This window comes from Pimephales promelas, chromosome 1 (genome assembly GCF_988280905.1).
Source record: "Pimephales promelas chromosome 1, fPimPro1.hap1.1, whole genome shotgun sequence".
Taxonomy (NCBI): domain Eukaryota; kingdom Metazoa; phylum Chordata; class Actinopteri; order Cypriniformes; family Leuciscidae; genus Pimephales; species Pimephales promelas.
The window spans coordinates 9,176,756-9,196,082 of record NC_142769.1 but is presented as its reverse complement, the minus strand read 5'-3'; the positions used below and the strand labels follow the sequence as shown (position 1 = coordinate 9,196,082).

The 19,327-nt window shown below is 37.1% G+C and overlaps 1 protein-coding gene across 6 annotated transcripts in view; it reads left to right on the top strand.

Annotated features, from left to right (window-relative positions):
- Nucleotides 1-19,327, top strand: part of sipa1 (signal-induced proliferation-associated 1) — a 65,406-nt gene that overhangs the window by 21,777 nt on the left and 24,302 nt on the right. For all 6 annotated transcript variants that reach the window (XR_016147968.1, XM_089124187.1, XM_089124219.1 and 3 more), the window contains exons 2-9: nucleotides 3,362-4,989; nucleotides 7,484-7,608; nucleotides 8,166-8,354; nucleotides 10,737-10,911; nucleotides 11,551-11,654; nucleotides 13,488-13,645; nucleotides 13,729-14,332; nucleotides 15,499-15,773. Coding sequence is in view for 5 of the 6 variants with exons in the window: in XM_089124187.1 (XP_088980313.1) it covers nucleotides 3,870-4,989; nucleotides 7,484-7,608; nucleotides 8,166-8,354; nucleotides 10,737-10,911; nucleotides 11,551-11,654; nucleotides 13,488-13,645; nucleotides 13,729-14,332; nucleotides 15,499-15,773 (2,750 nt within the window). In the remaining variant the exon portion in view is untranslated. The remainder of the gene's footprint in view (nucleotides 1-3,361; nucleotides 4,990-7,483; nucleotides 7,609-8,165; nucleotides 8,355-10,736; nucleotides 10,912-11,550; nucleotides 11,655-13,487; nucleotides 13,646-13,728; nucleotides 14,333-15,498; nucleotides 15,774-19,327) is intronic.

The following is a 19,327-nucleotide window of genomic DNA, read 5'->3' as shown; positions in this document are numbered from 1 at the left end:
GTTTGACAGCTCTACGAAAACATCACGTTTGTTCGTGTGATAGGCTAATGCTCAACATGATATTTTTTTTTTAATTAATGTTGGTGGTTTTCGACCCTGCAAAGCTATTTTATGCCAATGCCAGACTCGCTTGAGTTAATGTAGGCCTTAATGTCTATTAGGCTGACTCTTTGTGGGCAGATATTGCAATAGTGCAATAATTATTTTAAATAAAAACTTAAATATAAAATAATTAAATATAAAATAATAATTATATATAATATGTATGCAAAAAAATCCACTTATGATGTAGAAAAGGGCATTTATTGGGCAGGTGCTTGAGCACCACTTGGGGTCTGTCCATGTGCCTTAGTGTCCATGGCAACTAGACATTTTATCCTAAAATGCTCCCATGCATTATTGGTAGTATATTCAGTTTGGACTAGTGCAATTTTAGATATTTTTAATGCAGTTTTTACTTGGGATGTACATATTTTATACCTGTATTGGCATCTGCACAAACATGGACTTTGCTGTCAAACAAATCCAATATTGTGCATCACCCATGGGTGTTATTGTGTCTATTTCCAATTGTGTGTGTATGTGTGTATGTATGTATTCTATATATTTACATTTATTCATTTAGCTGACGCTTTTATCCAAGACTTATAATATATGTCAGAGGTCGCACGCCTCTGGAGCAACTAGGGGTTATGTCTTGCTCAGGGACACATTGATGTCTCACAGTGGATTCGAACCTGGGTCTCTCACACCAAAGGCATGTGTCTTATCCACTGCGCCATCACCACCCCTATAGGCTAGGTTTAACTAGGTTTTAAAGAATATATTTGGCCAGTTTTTGTAGAAGTTAAATAACAAAACAAAAAAAAAGTTATAGAAGTTTGAATTTATAAAAATGTAAAATGTAAAAATGTTATTTTCATATTGAATATAAAATATATTTTTTCAAAATCTGGTGGATTCTAAAACTTCAAGAAAATCAAATCCAAAACGCTGAACAAGTTATGTTTCAAATTTTAGGTTGATATAAAATGAGCTTTCAGTAAGATTTTTTTCGGGCAAAGTACCAAACCTTTTCAGGTCATTACCCATATGTGTTTTGAGTGATATGAACCTTTATTTCCACAAATTTCATTCTGGAAAAAAAAAAAAACTGTTGGGTTAACTTAAAAAATTAAGTTATCGGAATCTGAAAAGGAAAAGTGAAATATATACATATGTGTTTTACATGTAACAATTCTATTTTAAATTCAAATCAAGCTGTCTGAAACTTACTTAACTGTAGATATCTATAATTTTAACTATTGATTAGTCAAAATGACATTGACAGTGGTAACTACAATCTCATTTTGAGAATTGCCAGACAAAGTAACTGTAATTAACAAAAAAGTTAAAAAAAAAAAAAAAACAACTAGTCATAATTCAGTTTTGAGTAGTCAGAATTATATTTATACTAGTCAAATGAAAGATAGGCCTATCTGAAATGATTACATTTAGTGAGAATTATTATAATTAGAAATAATTTTTAGATCTTAACAAGTGAAATTATGAGTATCATAGATATCATCAAATTCATTATTACTGAATGTAATTAAAGACATCCACAAGAGTAATTCTTACTAGCCAGAATTGCGTTTTAGAGCTCTTCATTCAACTCATTATGGTAATTGCATTCATGCTGTAAAGCATTGTGGGCAGTGAATAAGTCCAAGATATAAGTCCTTGTTAGCAGGAATTAAATCAGTTTGAGCCAGAGCTTTAACACTTAAATCTCCTGTATCTCTTTGAGTCATTTGGACTCAAATTATGAATTGTACAATAGTATTTAGTTTTACATTGAAAATGGATCGATGGATTGAAGAATATTTAATAAATAAATATGTTTGCCAATATCCAAAATGGACAACATCTAGGCATGTTTTTGAAAGAAAGAGATGCAAATTAATAAACAATAAACAGTTGAGATCAAAAATATTGATTGATTGTGTGAAAGTGTGTTATCTGTATTTTATTTATTTGCATGTTTGCTAATTAAGTTTTTTATTGGTAAAAATCCCATAAGAGAGCTTTTTTAAATACATTTAAATGCTGTTGAATGCACATGAATTAGATTTGTACTTGTCAAAACTGGATTACATTGGTGACACATTGGTGACATTTAAAGACAAATTTGCCTGCCATAGTATTCAGGGTCGTTTGACCAATGTGTGGCATAATAAATTAAATGTAATTTTGATTGCTGAATAAACTACTGTACATGTGCCAAACTTTATGTGTGACGCTACATCTGACAGAGTAGACTGTAGCTCTGAATAATTTTATTAAAACAAAGTTAATTTATCATGCATATGTCTTGGATATTAATCCTCTCCATCCTTTACTCAAGAATGTAGAGATAGAGATTCTGAGGATGAAGAGGATGGGAGCAGACCAAATCATAAGGCAAAAAAAATCACGCAACATGGGCTAAAAAAAAAACAGGCAAACAATGTTGCATATTTTATGAGTACTTTCCAATGTATTGGCAAAGTTTGCAGGAAGCCCCTTCCTTTTGTGAGCAGAGCAGCTATTGTGCAGGCCAGCTGGGTGGATGTGGTCTGATGTACGGCATAGTCTGTATGCTATTTTTGACTGAAAGGAAGTGTATAAAAATTATGACTGTTGTTTTTACATCTTGTTTGCGCTAGCGTTTAGATAAGCCTCTGATTTATTTTTTGTGCAAGACATATGTGTATTATTTGTTAAATTTAATAGGTGTCAGGTATTACATGCCCAATTACACACCTACATGTAGGCCTATACATTCAATGTGTATTTTGCATGTATTTTTTGCTGTTGTCGTTGTACTAATTGTGAGCATCCCCTTGGTCAAAACCAGCTCGCTTTTACATTATCATTAGTATGTCAGTGCGTATTTCAGGAATGGGGCACATTTGGTTACATTTTAATTTGGCAGTTTCACCAAAAAAGAAAGCTGGATTAGAGATGATTAATCTTTTTGGTAAGTGGTAAGGAGACCAACCAGCTGTCTCTCTCTCTCTCTCTCTCTCTCTCTCTCTCTCTCTCTCTCTCTCTCTCTCTCTGTGTGTGAGACCTACAGTATAGTGCCACTGGCTAGGGAAGGTAAACACTTTTTGAGAGAAATTAAAATTGAAGTAGGTGGAATTACTAACCCTAACCCTAACCTATGCAGTCAGACGATGCACATAATAAAGTATAGACTGTACAGCAGAATTTACCACAGAATCTAATTTACTGCCTTTCAACCCAAGCACAAAGTGAATTTTACACAAAATGCTATAAACATGACATTTATTATCATGTACAACCTATTAATAACCTACATGTCATTGTGTTTCAGGAATTCAGTGAAGGATGCAGCCGTGGTCTCTAAGGACATAGAACTTGTGGTTGGCCATGAACGTAGAGTCACGACGAGGTGGACCTGATTCTGAATAAACCAGACTGGGAGTCAATAGGAGGTCCAACTTTAATCCAAGCTGGGGTTTGGCCTATAACATTAATGATTAGAGTACTGTTGTGTATTAGACCTTAAGATGGTTAATGAGAGATTGAAATCCTATCTGGAGCCTGTGCGGCTGTTATTTTATTCCAAGGAAGAAGGTTGCGCTCAGCCCTTCTGAATATTTTAGTGAATGAGGAACCTATTGAACGGAGTTCGGCTGGCAGTGCTGGAGAATTTAGGTGTTCATGGCTAGAACAGAGACATTTGTGTCCGTCACTTAAGTTCCTCAAAAACTCCTGACTTGTTCACACAGATGCAGTAATTTGGTGGGGAGAAGTAAGAAAAAGGGGCAAGGTGATCCGAAAAGTAAGAGCTTCCCACAACTCCAAATCATCAGGGCATCATGCAGTCAGACGATCTCTTCATCCGCAAGTTCCGCAGGCAGAGTCCCCGCCCGCCCCTAGCGAGAGTGAGCTTTGACCCCAAGCAGGATGGCGGTAGTGTGCGGACACGAGTCGTGGCCGAATGGCCCCCCAGGAGAGAGCCAGAGGGAACAAACTGTGACAGTGTCACACCCAACCCAGCTGCACTGAATCTGAGGACAGTTGGTCGTGGACACATAATGCAGCGCAGCAACAGTGATGTCACCCTTGGTGATTTGGATTCAACGGGGCAGGTCGGGAGGAAGTCGCTCCGGGCAGGTGGGGACAAAACTCTGACTGCGGGGCAGGGGGAGTACCTCCACCGAGAATACGGCAGCCTCTCCTCGCTGGAGCGACAGACACAGTGCGTAGGTCCTGGTGCCGAAGAACAAGGCGCTCTCAGTCCCAATGCCTTGCGCTTCAGAGATCCGTTTCTTCTTTTGGGGCTGCAAGAGGCACCTCCCGAGGTGGACGGCTTGTATCAAGCAAACTGTTCTCCAGCAGTAGACACTTCAAAACCAGTCAAGCCCCCGAAACCAGAGGGGCTCGGTAAAAAGGCCAAATCTTCCCCTCCGCACGCCACTCAGTTTCCCTGTGAACAAGTCCCAGGCGGTGCTTGGGTGCGCAATTTTGCACACTATGACGTACAGAGTATCCTCTTCGACCTGACGGAGGCTGCCACTAATCGGGACAGCATTGGGCGCAAGAAGAACATCACATCTGGTGCGTCAGCTGCCTCTCAACTTCGTCCGCTCTCTCAATCCACACCTTCCTCAGTTTCTCAGGGTGGAGGGAGTGGCACGGGAAGTGGGATTAGTTCGGAAGATGTAGAACAGTCTTTGCTGGATGAAGGAGATGGGAATGATAATGATCTCCTGCTCAGCTGTCCTCACTTTCGGAATGAGATGGGTGGCGAGGAGAGCGTGGGCCTTGGCCTGCACAGCAGGTGCAGGTGGAGGAGTCTTCAAACCCCCAACGATGCTGTTTCAGTATTAGAGGAGCCCAGGGAGAGCCACGTCCAGCCCCAGGGGAAAAGTAACTACTTCATAGAGCATGCAGACCTTGGGGCTCGTTACTATCACAAGTACTTTTACATGAAAGGTGAGGATGTGTAGCGAACCACTTTGGCTTGTTTGCTCTTTTTGAAGAAACATCATATACTCGTTTTCATCGCTTTGTCTAATTTACTCTCAGAATAAATGTGATAAAAATTGTACTTTTTGGGGTACAACAGCTTGGGCTTTAGCCTTAAAAGAGTGGTGCCCAATCCTTTTCCTGGAGATCTACTGTACCTTCCTTCAAAGTTCAGCTCCAACCTTTATCAAATAGCTAATCTGAAACAGCTAATTAAGATATTCTAGAGCACTTGATAATTGCAGACAGGTGTGTTGGGGCAAGATTGGAACTGAGCATATCTTAAGGTATATCTCCCAAACACGTGCATGTCTCCTTAATCCAACACACCTTCACATGATTCAGATCATCAGCTCATTAGTAGAGACTCGAGACCTGAAATGCATGTATCAGACAAAGGGCACATGCAAATTGTGCTGCGTTGGTAGTGCTCGTGGGACGTGGTTAGAAACCCTTGCCTTAAAGGGTACTACTAAACACTGTAATGCCTGGTTCAGATTACAAGATTTTAGCCCGATTTGATGTAGGATGTCGTGGGGATTCGTAAACGACAACGGGCGTCGGGACGCAAGATTCAATCGTATCATCTCGTATAGTGTGTCATAGTGGGCACCAACCCACGTCACGTCTGTGATACTTCACGACCTCACGACAAAAAGACTAGCATGTTTAATTTTTTGGTTGCCAACGACGGTTCCGTCACTTGTATGAGGCTGACCAATAGGAGCACAGAAGCTTTTCCGTACACAACTTTCAAAAATGGCGAAACGAAAGAGAGACGATGGTTCTAAATTTAAAACTAAATGTAAAAATATATAAGAAAATAGTATTTCACCTCAAGTTCTCTTTGGAGGATTGACAGCCCATACTGTCCTCTTCGAGCAATCCAGGAACTTGACTATTGTCAGGTTTTCTTTGTTTATTTGACTTTTTTCTGAACATAGGACAGCCAATACAACACTCACCGCTTCATCCATTGTTTGTTTATGTTCGTTTCCGGAAGTCACTCGCTACTAGTTTCGCCTTCTCAATGACATCACGCGCGCCGTTAAAGATGGCATGCGATGACTGGTCAGGAAGCAACGTGTAGTCTGACATGTGTCTTGTCCACGCCACGACAATATTTTAGGGGTCAAAATCGCTATCGTAACAGACAAAAAAAAATTGTGTAATCTGAACTAGGCATTAGGCACATTTTGCTCCTGGAGGGCCACCTGCCTGGAAGTTTCTAACAAAGCCACTTGAAGACAAGCCTGCAACCTTAGCCATAAAAAAAGCATAATGCCTGCTAATGCTGCGGTACTTAGTCAAGAGGCATATATTTTTTAAAGGATGTCAATGGAAGATATATAAAAATATGGCGGGCGCGCCAATGTGTCTGGAGTGGTGGAATGTGGCATCTTGTCATACCTGTACATATCTATGGTGTGCACAGATCTGCACTTCGAATTCTAACTAGAAAAAGTAGCCCATCGGGTATCTTTAGGATACTCATTTGAACATGCTATGATTTGGGACACACTCATTTTAATTTCAAATATTATTTAGGGCGCATAGTAGACAAATTGGGATACAGCACTTCTCTGTTTCTACTAATCTTGAAGACCTTGATTAGATGGTCCAGGTGTGTTTATTTAGGGTTGGAGCCGAACTCTGCAGGACAGTGATCCTCCAGGAACTGAGTTTGACACCCCTGCTACTAATATGCAACATTTAAGGGTAGATACAAGCTGTTGGTAAAGGTGCAGCTTTTGTACTTTTTTTACTGACAGCATTGTAACCATGTCTGTTATTGCTTTTGTCAAACCAACATACTATACTGTTATTGTATTCCTCTTGTTCATTTGTTCATTTCCCCTTCACATCAAATGTGATACAAAAGTTTAGAGCAGCAGAGCTCTTATAGATCTTAAGCGGAGAGGACAGATCAACAATTTTGATGACTCATTCTCCGCGACTATTATTCTATTTTCTGTCTAATCAAATGCTAGGATAGGATTGCAAAGGATGCAATGCGCAAATATAACAAAATACACATTTCACTACAAATATTTCACTGTTTTACTATGTAAACAGTTGCATATTAAATTTTAAAGGGGGGAATCTTTTATCCTTAATTTCTATTACAACTGTGGCTGAAACAAGCTGTAAAGTGCAGCTTTGCCAGGCTTCGACGCAAGTGCTATTGGCTATATAGTTCTGAACATTGACAAATATGTTCATACATAAAGACATCAATTAACGTTTGGTCATGTATGCTTAGTCATCTCTATAATGAGCCTTAAAAAGTTTCACAATCATAGTTTTCTCTTATTCTAATGTTTAATATTCTGGAGTTTGTTTATATAGTTTTCACTTTCACTATCTATTTATTTATTTACAGCATTTTGTATTAAATGTCAACTATTAATTGTTACAATTTTGTATGAATTATTAACATATTTTCTTTCTTGTAAACCAGACCATCAGAATTTCTTTGGCATCGACGATCGTTTGGGGCCAGTGGCTGTCAGTTTTCGCAGGGAGGAAAAAGAGGGATCAAGTGGGGCCCAGTACAACTACAGAATCATTTTCAGGACCACTGAAGTAAATACAAAACTCTCTCACACAGAATAAGTCAAAAAATACATTTTCCTTCTTACCACTTATGTTGCTAATAATTTACACTAGAAAAAAAATGGTCAGAAATTAGACAATTTTCCACTCTCTGTCTTTATTGTTTTTAGTTTCTTAAGGTTTTGTTTTTGTTTAGAATTAACGAAATCACAGGGAAATTCATAAACAAATGTACCATTTCATTTATTTTTCTCTTTTACGAAAAAAACAAAAAAACAAACTCATAGCATTACATTATAACTCTAACTCTAAAAGCACCTGTACTCAGGCCATAACTCAGTACTTTACATAAATTAAGATATGTATTCAACTTTTGACAGACAGAAAAATAAATTAGTATCTTTTAAAGAAACATTGCTATATGACCTCTTAGGAGGTAGAGGTTCATTTTAAAATTCAATCTTTTTAATGAGGTTTTAAATCTGCACCTTTATATAATTTTGAATACATGACTAATATAATCAACCTCAGGAAAAATAAAGTCTACATTATTTGTTTGGCTCTCATTAACTGTCATTTTCCTGCAGCTGAAGACCTTGAGAGGTTCAATCCTGGAGGAGTCTGTTCCCTCCGCAGCACGTCACACCACGCCACGTGGCCTTTCACCCAAGAGACTGCTGGAGTTTATTTTGCCTGATCTCAACCTACATTGCCTCAGACTGGCCTCCAATTCCCCTAAAGTCAGAGACACACTCCTTAAACTGGATGAGCAGGGGGTAAGTGATTTACATTGAGCTGCTTTCTTTATTTCTGGTGACCTTACAATTGGTGTTTGAAGGGTACTGAAAAGCTAATAGAAATAAGGTGCGTACAGAATGCATGCGGATATACATGTATATATTGTATTCTCTTAGAAGAAAAGGTTCTATATAGAACCTTAAAAGGTTCTATCAGTGCTACATGTAAAGGTTCTATACAGAACCCCTTTTAAGGGTTCAATAATAAGAACCCCTTAGGCTTCTTTGCAACCAGGAAAAAGGTTCTATATGGATCCTTTTGGGTTAATTCATTATCATTTGTTTTGTCCTTTCCGGATTAAATATTTCATGTTATTAACAAACCACAAGACCCTAAAATGTATTTATGAATGCATGTGAATGATCACAAAATTCAAGATACGGGGGTTAGAAAACGTATTTTATCATTTTATGTAGTTAATCAATATAACATGAAGAGTGCCATTTCAGTTTTTCTCCTCTAAAATCAGCATGATTAAAATGTAATATAAAGTTACTACAACAGTTTAATAAACAATAATTTAATTATAACTACAAAATGTTGCAGAATAATGTAATATATGAATGAATAATAGCATATAAAGAACCTTTGTGCCAAAAGGGTTCTTTCTTGTCATTATAGAACCTTTTTAACATAAAAGCTTCTTTGGAGTTGAGTAAAGAACCCTATGCTTCATATATAGAACCCCAGTGAATGACACTGGCAGTCAAAAGTTTGGAATAATTAAAAATGTTTGTCTCTTCTGCTCACCAAGCCTGTATTTATTGGATCAAAAATACAGTAAAAACTGTAATATTGTGAAATATTATTTATGAGAATTATATAATTCAAAAGATCTGGTTTCAATTGTAATATATTTAAAAGTTGTATTTATTCATTTTATGGTAGCGCTGATGCTGTTTGCTGCTTAAAAAAAACATTTCTTATTATTATCAATGTTGAAAACAGTTGTGTTGCTTCATATTTTTTTGTGGGAATCGTGATACCATTTAAAAGTTTGAGATAAAGATATTTTAATAAACAATAGAAATTAATACTTTAATTCAACAAGGATGCATTCAATTGACGTGACGGTTTGGACATTTAATGTTAGAAAATAGTTATTGTTTAAATAAATGCTGTTCTTTTGAACTGTCTCTTCATAATCTTGGAAAAAAAACACATATTTTGTGTGTGTCCACAAAATATTAAGCAGCAAAAACTGTTTTACACGTTGATAATAAATACTGTTATTAATAATCGAGCACCAAAAATAATTTTGAGTAATTGAGCACTAAATCAGCATATTATAATGATTTCTAAAGGATCATGTGACACTGAAGACTGAAGTAATGATGCTGAAAAAATATTTAAAAAATAGTAATTCTTCCAAACTTTTGAACACCTACCTGTGTCAATATGTATATATATATATATATATATATATATATATATATATATACGCATGTATGCATGTGTTTGTAGGCTTGAAAAGTGTTGTTATCCTCAATGATACCATGTTTTCGAACAGACAATAAAAAATAAATGTATCATCTAGAAGCTATAATTTTATTAACATTGCATACTGCATATCACATAGATGACAGCTAATAGAGAGACTAAAGATAACAAAACTTGAACATATACAGGTACTATACACTGTTAAAGGAGCAGTTCACTTTTGAAAAAACTTTTGCTGATAATTTACTCACCCCCATGTCATCCAAGATGTCCATGTCTTTCTTTCTTCAGTCGAAAAGAAATTAAGGTTTTTGATGAAAACATTCCAGCATTTCTCTCCATATAATGGACTTCATTGGGAACCAAACGGTTCAAGGTCCAAAAGACAGTTTCAGTGCAAACTGAAACTAAAACTTTGTTGTTTATTTATTAAATGAGCGATCGTTTCGCTTGACAAGACCCTTATTCATCATTTGGAATCGTTTAAAGCCCTTTGAACAGTTTGCAATTTGCACTTAAAGTGTCTTTTGCACCTTGAACCGTTTGGTTCTCATTAAAGTGCATTATATGGAGAAAAATGCTGGAATGTTTTCATCAAAAACCTTACTTTCTTTTCGACTGAAGAAAGAAAGACATGGACATCTTGGATGACATGGGGGTGAGTAAATTATCAGCAAAAGTGAACTACTCCTTTAACATGTCTGAAAGTGGCATTTGAAATGTGTCTGATGATTTGATTTCACAATGGTGTCAGTGATAAAGCCCGCTGTTGTAGTTACGCTGCTTGTGCATGCAGTGTGAAACAGGCTTAGTGAAAAATGAGGAAGAATGGTGTTGTGTGTGTGTGTGTAGAAAACTAGTTGGATAAGCAACCGTAGTTCCATCATTGTTAATGTGTGTGTATGTGTGTGTGTGTAAAGTTGAATTTCCAGCGTAAGGTGGGGGTTATGTACTGCAGAGCAGGACAGAGTACTGAAGAGGACATGTATAACAATGAGAGTGCTGGCCCAGTGTTTGATGAGTTTCTGGACCTTCTTGGAGACAGAGTGCGACTCAAGGCCTGGGAGAAATACAGAGCTCAACTAGACACCAAAAGTAAGAAAAAACCTCAAAACACACACACACACACACACACCATGTTGGGTTTATGGGGACTTTCCATTGACGTAATGATTTTGATTCTGGACTAACTGTATTCTATCCCTTAACCCTAAGCACAACCCTCACATAAAACTTTTTACATTATTACACTTTCAAAAACATAATTTAGCATGATAATATAAACTGTTTTCCTCATGGGGGCCAAATAAATCTACTCACAAGGTAAACACTTCCGTTATTACTGTCTTTGGTTTTACGAGTACCGAAGACATTGTAATTGTAATTGCTTATTTTTTTAAAGAAATTAATAATTTTCTTCAGCAAGGATGCGTTCAATTATTCAAATATGAGAGTAAAGACTTCTACTTGGTATGAAAAAAATCAAGTAAATGCTGTTCGTTTGAACTACTCTATTTTATAAAATTTAAAAAAAAAAAAACTTTTTGAGCAGAAAATCAACATATTTAATGATTTCGGAAGGCTAATGTGACAGTGAAGACTGGAGTAATGATGCTGAAAATTCAGCCTTCCATCACAGGAATAAATTACGTTTTAAAACTTATTCACAAAGTAAATAACAGATTTTGATTTGGTGTGTAATAATAATAGTGTTTGTGTGTTTGTAATTTGCAGCTGACTCCACAGGAACACACTCACTGTATACTCGCTACCAGGATTACGAGATCATGTTCCATGTCTCCACCATGCTTCCATACACATCCAACAATACACAACAGGTAACTCCCACAACCAGTGAATATCCCTTTAAAATAGGACAACGAAATGAAACAGCAATAGAATAACTATTAGGAACTGAAAAGTATAAATATAAATGTGTTGAATTGCTTATCTTTTATATATTGTTTGACAATATATAATATTCAATTGTCAAAAAAATTGTCACTTTTTGAGGTTTTGCAAAAACGCACTGCTTTGTGCCTGGCCCTTTAAATGCAAACGAGCTGCTGCAGTGGGCGGGGTTTCAAGAGCTCCTGTGTCTTAGCAGCTGCGATTTCCTCAAGCAGATACACTAAAATGACAGAAACTGTTCTTCCTTTAATGTTAAAACGGAGTCAGTCAAATATGAAGAGACTCGAGAAGTGACAACATGTAGAATGCAACAGGGTGTCTAAATTTATGTTGCTGATGTCATGTGTGGAGTTAACTATCTTAAATTAGAATATTCTGTCATGTAATCTATAAATCGCTCGTATAAGAACACAGAGTGACTTTCTATTGCATGTGAAAAGATGGATGCTAACTAGGGCTGGGTAATAAATATCGATTTCTAGATATTAATCGATTCTCATTTTTACGAACCGATATCGATTCTTAAATCTCAAGAATCGATTAGTCATCCTGTTGTTTCATTTGAATGAATGAGACATTGTATCGCGGCTGCGCGCATCCAACAAATCGCAATAATCTTTGTCCTTTGTTACTATTGATATGAAACAAAGTCTCAATTTTCAAATTACATCCATTTTCTTTAGAAATTCAAAAACATAAATAGCGTTTTGCCGTTTTGGCGCTGTGGCGTGAGATCACTCTGGCGCAGCTCCAGAGAAGCAGCAGCGCTGATCTCTCTTCCGGCTTAATAATACCAGTCACAGCGCGAAATAAACATGAATGAGCATCTGAAAGTGTGTTAAAAGATCGAGTATAACTTATCTAAATCCATATCATGTCACATTGATTCGCTCAATCTGCGTTTCAACCGTGGAAAGACGTCAATTAAACAGTTTGTAATCAATGTCATGTATCGTCATATTTACCTCAGAAAACGCACATAAACTCGTTAGTCCGCACTCGTTAGTGTTCTTCAATATTTAATGCATATAAATCTGGCAAGTTTTTATGACAGCCACCATTTAAATGTTTATATTTCATATAATCTTCTTATTATAAAAATAAATAAAAGTGTAATTTAAGTGTTTGTATAGCTACAAAACAGTTAATTATTACCTTCATATTAGGCTAATGAAGCCTAGTAGGCTACAACTAGACTATATATATAGACCATAGTTTACAGCATTTAAGAGATTTGATTCCCTTGAGAAAAATTGCCATTTATTATAACTGATATCCAAAATAATCGATATTGAATGGAATCGAATCGAAATCGAATCAAATTGTGAAATTTGTCTCAATACCCAGCCCTAATGCTAACGTTTGAGCTGACTCACAAATGTACTCTCATACAACCACTCTTCCTCTTCTCAACATGGACTGAGTGTTCCCGGGGGTGGGGTTTATGCACATTTTAGGGTTGGTGATGTCACTAACCTGTAGCCCCTGTAACCTGATGTCCTGTAGCCCCTACCAGCCGTTTGTTGTAGTCCTTTTTCTTTAAAAGAAAAGTGAAATCATACTTTACCACCCCTTTAATTCATATTATTTTATCTGCAAGTACAGTTTTTTAAATATACTACTATAAGATTCGAAGTACACAACACAAGTACATAATTCACTGCATTTAGAATGAAATAATTGGAATAATTCACTGCATTTAGAATACAAACTTTTCTTCCAAGTTAACGAAGTTTCTGTTTTCTCTCTTTCTCTTCTAGTTACTGAGGAAGAGGCACATAGGGAATGATATTATCACAATAGTCTTCCAAGAGCCAGGTGCTTTACCCTTCACCCCCAAAGCCATCCGTTCTCACTTTCAGCACGTGTTCATCATTGTCCAAGTACACGAGCCCTGCACCGAGAACACCTATTACAGGTAAAAGAGTCGACACATAAAAAAAAAAACACATAAAATGTTAACAAAAATGTAAAAAATATCTTTATCTCCACCTTTCTCAGAGTTGCTGTAACTCGTTCCAAGGATATCCCGCTCTTTGGTCCTTTCTTCCCTAAAGGTGCGCGCTTCCCCCGTTCTCCTGCCTTCCGAGACTTTCTCCTTGCCAAAGCCATTAATGCAGAGAACGCAGCTGAGAAAGCGGAAAAATTTCGTTCTATGGCCACACGCACACGGCAAGAGTACCTGAAAGACCTAGCCGAAAACTACGTCACCACCACACCCATTGATTCTTCCACCAAATTCCCGCTGCTTTCACTGGGCGGGAAGCGCAAAGAGAAGTTTAAGGGAGCTAAAGGCGCAGAGCTTCATAGCGCAGGTGCTTTAGTGTGGGCCGTCACGGTCGTTCAGGACGGTGAGAGCAACGGTCTTAGCCTGTCCTGCCTGCTCGGCGTGTCAGCGGAGTCAGTTGTGCTCATAGAGCGATCCACTAGAACGGTCGTGTTCAATTGCAGCTGCCGTGATGTCATCGGCTGGAAGGCTGTGACTGAGACAGGAGCTCAGGGTGGCCTTTGCCTGGATATCTTCTACGAGAGAGGCGAGGCAGTGACCATGACAATGTTGGACAGCCAAGTTGAGGATATTAAAGAGATTGTCCAGAGGCTGGAGGTGAGATGTAATGCTGTATGCATTTCTATATTACTAAAAGTGCCCCTATCATGCTATTTTAAAGTTTTCTAATTTGTTTTGGAGGTCTCTTAGCGTCAGCGTCAAAAAACACTTAAATTTTCTCATAATATACATTGCAGCATCACCTCTTTGCTCACAGTGTCTGAAATGGTTCGATCAAGGATCCAGTCTCTCTAAACCCCTCCTACTCTGTTCTGATTGGTCAGATGACCCTGTCTGTTGTGATTTGTCTACCTCTTACCGTTTGTTTCGGAAACAAAACTCCTATTACCATATATAAATGTCAGCTCCTGAGGCATCCTCAGCTCTTGATACACAGTGATACAAACAGTAATGATGGCTTCGGTTTTGCCGTATCAATCCCAGTCCATGCAAAGTGTATTTGAAGACTTGTTTCAGGCACTTGTTTTCTTATGGGAGACAATAACTCCATTTATCTGCACTTGGATCTTTAAAATTAAGAAGACATTCACAACCAGCTATATTTCACGCTAAATGAAAGGCAAAATCCGAATAAGCGTAATAGAGGCACTTAAATTCCATGAATTGTTAGCACTGTGGGACGAGGGATTTGATTTCAGAATATATAGATTGGTATATCTGTAATGTAAATACTGTTATTGTGGGCTTCGTAATGTTAACTGTCAATTCATACCGAATTATATCGCAAATATTGGTGCATCTGCTTTGTAACCACATGTATCTGACCTTCATAAAATGGTTTTACTACTTTACTGTATGCTTTAACTGCTGCAGTAAATATTAAACACAAGCATCCATGAAAATACAACAAAACTGTTGACATTTGCAAGTGTGTAAAGCTATATTGCGCTCTTTAAAAAAAGACATACAATACATAAAATATTACAAAGTGGGGATTGTCAATATAGGTAAACTAATTGACCACAATTCATTTTGTGATTCCAAACATGTCAAAAACTGCATATTTTTCCCAATAAAAACAATAAATGACAAAAAATAAATGAACAAATATAAAAATAAATGTTGTTTCTTATTCTCACCAAAGCCATATTTATTTAATCAAAATACCATAAAAACAGAAATATTGAAAAAATAAGACTGAGCTTTTATGATATGCAGTATGCCATTTTAACATGACACTTCTATGCTAACTCCCCTGGTAGCTGGTAACACGAGGCTGTGAGGCGCGTGAGATCACACCCCTGCGGGACGGAGTAGGTCAGCCCGGCTTCCTGATGAGCGAGGAAGGCTTTGTAACTGATCTGCAGAGGTTTGGATATGCAGAGAGCGGTGGGCTGCAGTTGTGGGCTCGTGTTGTTCGTCTCTGTGGCCAGGTCCTGGTGCACCTCAGCCAGGAAGAGAGGAGCCGACTCCTCCGCACGGCACAGAAGATCCACATCACAGTCATTCCTCCAGACGAGAACGGAAAACCACGCAGGTAATAGAGTTGACGGCTTATTTGCGTGTGAAAGAGGGTGGACAAAATGGAGAGATGATGTAAAGCACTCATACACTGCAGTGATTTTTAGCAAAAAGTGGGCTGACTAGTAAAAATAGTTAGCAGGGAGTGGAGGATGGAGTGCTAAACTGCATATCAATCGACCATTTAAAACATTTTTTTACTGTGAAAATTGACCACATCAGAGCGCAGTTCACTTCTTTTGTATCTGACACCCAACCTCATTTTCCCATAGCTATAGCTAATAGCTTGACTAATTCAATGCAGTGTCCTATCCTGAACTATCGGACATAGTAAAGCACATGAAAAGCACATAGTAAGGACATAGTAAAGCACAACCTCACTCGATCCCATTCCCTCACAGATTATCAAACATTCCTCTATTAAATCTATTCTTAACTCCTTGCCCCATGGTATCGTTCCTTCATGGTTCAAGCATGCGGTTGTAGTGCGTCTTGAACAGTGGGTTTGCTTTAAGGCTACAGCTCTAAACTGGTTTCACTCCTACCTCCATCAAAGATCTTTTTCAGTATCTATAGGCTAATACTCTTCATCCCCTGCCCCGTTGTCTTATGGTGTCCCCCAGGGATCCATTCTGGGTCCTGTACTCTTCTGCCTTTACAGTACATGCTCCCCCTATAGTCTAGTAGCCAGCCCATTGAGCCCCATTGTAGGGGTGTGCGATATGACGATTTTTAATCGTGGACGATTAAAATGTCTCCACGATCTGCTTTTGAAGAAATATCGTAGTATCGTGTTACAGTGCATTCTATCAGTTCAGTTCTGGCGCCTCCGTCTCAACTGTACAACGCGACGCAGCCTACACGTGATCACGCGTTAATGAACAGTTACGGGACACTGCAATTCACAAAAGTTCATTATTTGCATAAGCCTTGCCGGTTAAACATTTAATTCACGCGCTAATGCGCTGTTCTAACGTGCGCTTTCCTGACCGCATAAATTACCCACGACAATCACAGGAACTAGAAGCCTGTAAACAGCGCCTGAATACTGGACTAAGTTATCTTTCGAGTCTTATTAAGCTAATACTGTTAAATACACACAATGTTTACATAAACAGGCTATGTCTAAAGTGAAAGCAAACATTTGAGAGAATATCTGGTGTAATATGCGTCTATATTAAACGCGTCGCGTGCTGGTCTAAAAGCAACAGGAATAAATAGTACTGCCGCACGTCCTTAAAGGGATAGTTCACAAAAAAAAAAAATAATAATCTGTCATTATTTACTCACTCTAATGTTGTTACAAACCTGTATTAATTTCTTTCTTGTGCTGAACACAAAAGAACGATTTTTTTTTAATGTGGGTAACCAAACAGTTGCTGGTCCCCATTAACTTCCAGGAGAGAACCAATAAAAAACTATAGGGGGACCAGCAACTGTTCGGTTACCCACATTATTCAAAATAACTTTTATTTTCAACAGAAGAAAGAAACTTATTTGGGTTTAAAACATCTTGAGAGAGTAAATTAAGACCATTTTCATTTTTGAGGGAACTATCTCTTTAGTAAAAGAAAAAAAAACACAAGGAGAAAATCACTCACTGACTGAGAACTTTAATAGTAGCTTTAATAAGAATCAATTTATTCAGTGAAGTCTCTGTAGTGTTTTAATTTCATATTTGTTTAATTTAATTACTTTCTTCAATGCTACTGCTAAATACACCTAGTGCATCTGAAAAATAAAGCACTATTTATTTAATTTGAATATTAATTTGTGTAATGTTTATCTTGTCTTATTTTTTTAATAACAAAGAAAATAATGACAAAGATTTTTATCTTCGCCACTGGCCTAAATGTATGCCTTTCTTTTTTATTTTGTTACCTAAGGCTTTGTTTTTAACATAAGGACATTAGTTTGACTGTAATGAACAGCCACTTGCAAAATATTAAAACCAACTTGAAAAAGAATCGTGATAAAAAATCGTGATCGTGATTTTCCTAAAAAAATCGTGATATGATATTTTTTCCATATCGCCCACCCCTACCCCATTGTGAACCCGGAAATGTTGAGGACACCAAAGTTTTATTGCAGAAATGTGAAGTATGGGTCCCCAGCATACAGAAACTGCCGGATGCTACTTTGCATATGTTGAGCAATTTTCAAAATTAGCATAATTAGCATTATTAGCTTAATCGTCCATTTTGACCAGATATTTTGCACGCTATGGCCAATTTCTACAATATGTGAGTGGTCTTAAAGGTTTTAGAGAATGCTGATTTCATTTATGCCACTATCAGACTCAAAAATTGTAATTCTAAAACAAATTTGGATACATTTAGACACATTTTTTATTAATTTCAGACAAAATTTTAGGTTATTTTCCTGGTAAACACAATAATTTCACATTTCAGAAATCACAAAAAAAAAAAAAAAATTTGTTTACATTTCTTGAGGTCTGATTATTTTTTTATGAAATAAACTGTTGCAGCTAGCTGTTGTATTTGTAATAAGTATGTTGTAAAGCAAGGGAGCATAGTCTAGTTTTAAAGTCGAAATTCACCTTGCAAATATTTTTATTTTTTTTATTTTTATAATTTAATTTAAATTTTTATTTTTATTCTATTATTTTTCTTATATCGCCTTAATATTCGTAAATTACAAATTACCATTATATTAAAATTTTGGATTCTTCTTTTTTTAAAATTCAGACTTTGACATCAGGTTTGATAAGGAAGGATTAAAAACAAATCTGGTGTTCTAAAATTTGTTACCATTTGGCTATATTAAAATTTTGGATTTTTCTTTTTTTTTTAAATTTAGACTTTGACATAAGGTTTGATAAGGAAAGATTAAAAACAGATATTCGTGTTATTGCAGCTTTCCCAGGTTGTTGTGGAGGAACATTCTCAGAGTTTCAAAACAAAGAGAGATTGGTTTGATCAGGTCAAAATGTCGGGAAAGAAGTGTCTGTTTGCACCATGCGGTGGTAAAGATGGCGACTTTAAAATATCTGGGTCCAAAGGAATCGCTACTATGCTAATTAAGCTCGGAGACACAACCATACATGAGACTTTGTCAAACATTATTGCTACAGATGGTGCTTCATCAGCTTCTGTGTTATGTTACAAATCTTGCTACAGCTCATATACTTCTCGCTCTAGAAATGACAGCAAACGCAACTAGGTAACATCATCAGAAAATTCAATATCTCATTCCACTACTATGCAGATGATTCCCAATTATACATTCCACTTAAATCCAGCAACTCCATGCAGCCTCTTTTAGATTGTCTGAAAGAAATTACCTTTTTTCTTCAGTTAAACGACAACAAAACTGAAGGTATTGTCTTTGGCCCCTCAAAATTTAAAACTACCATCCCTGCTGACCTCGGCCCCCTTGCACCCTATGTTAAATCCCACGCACATAACTTGGGTGTTGTTTTTGATTCCCATCTTAAGATCAATTAAGAATAATTTTCAAACTCAAGTCTGTTCTGTTCGGCTAGGCTACTCACAAACACAAAAAAATGTGAACACATTCACCAGTCCTAGCCTCCTTGCACTGGCTTCC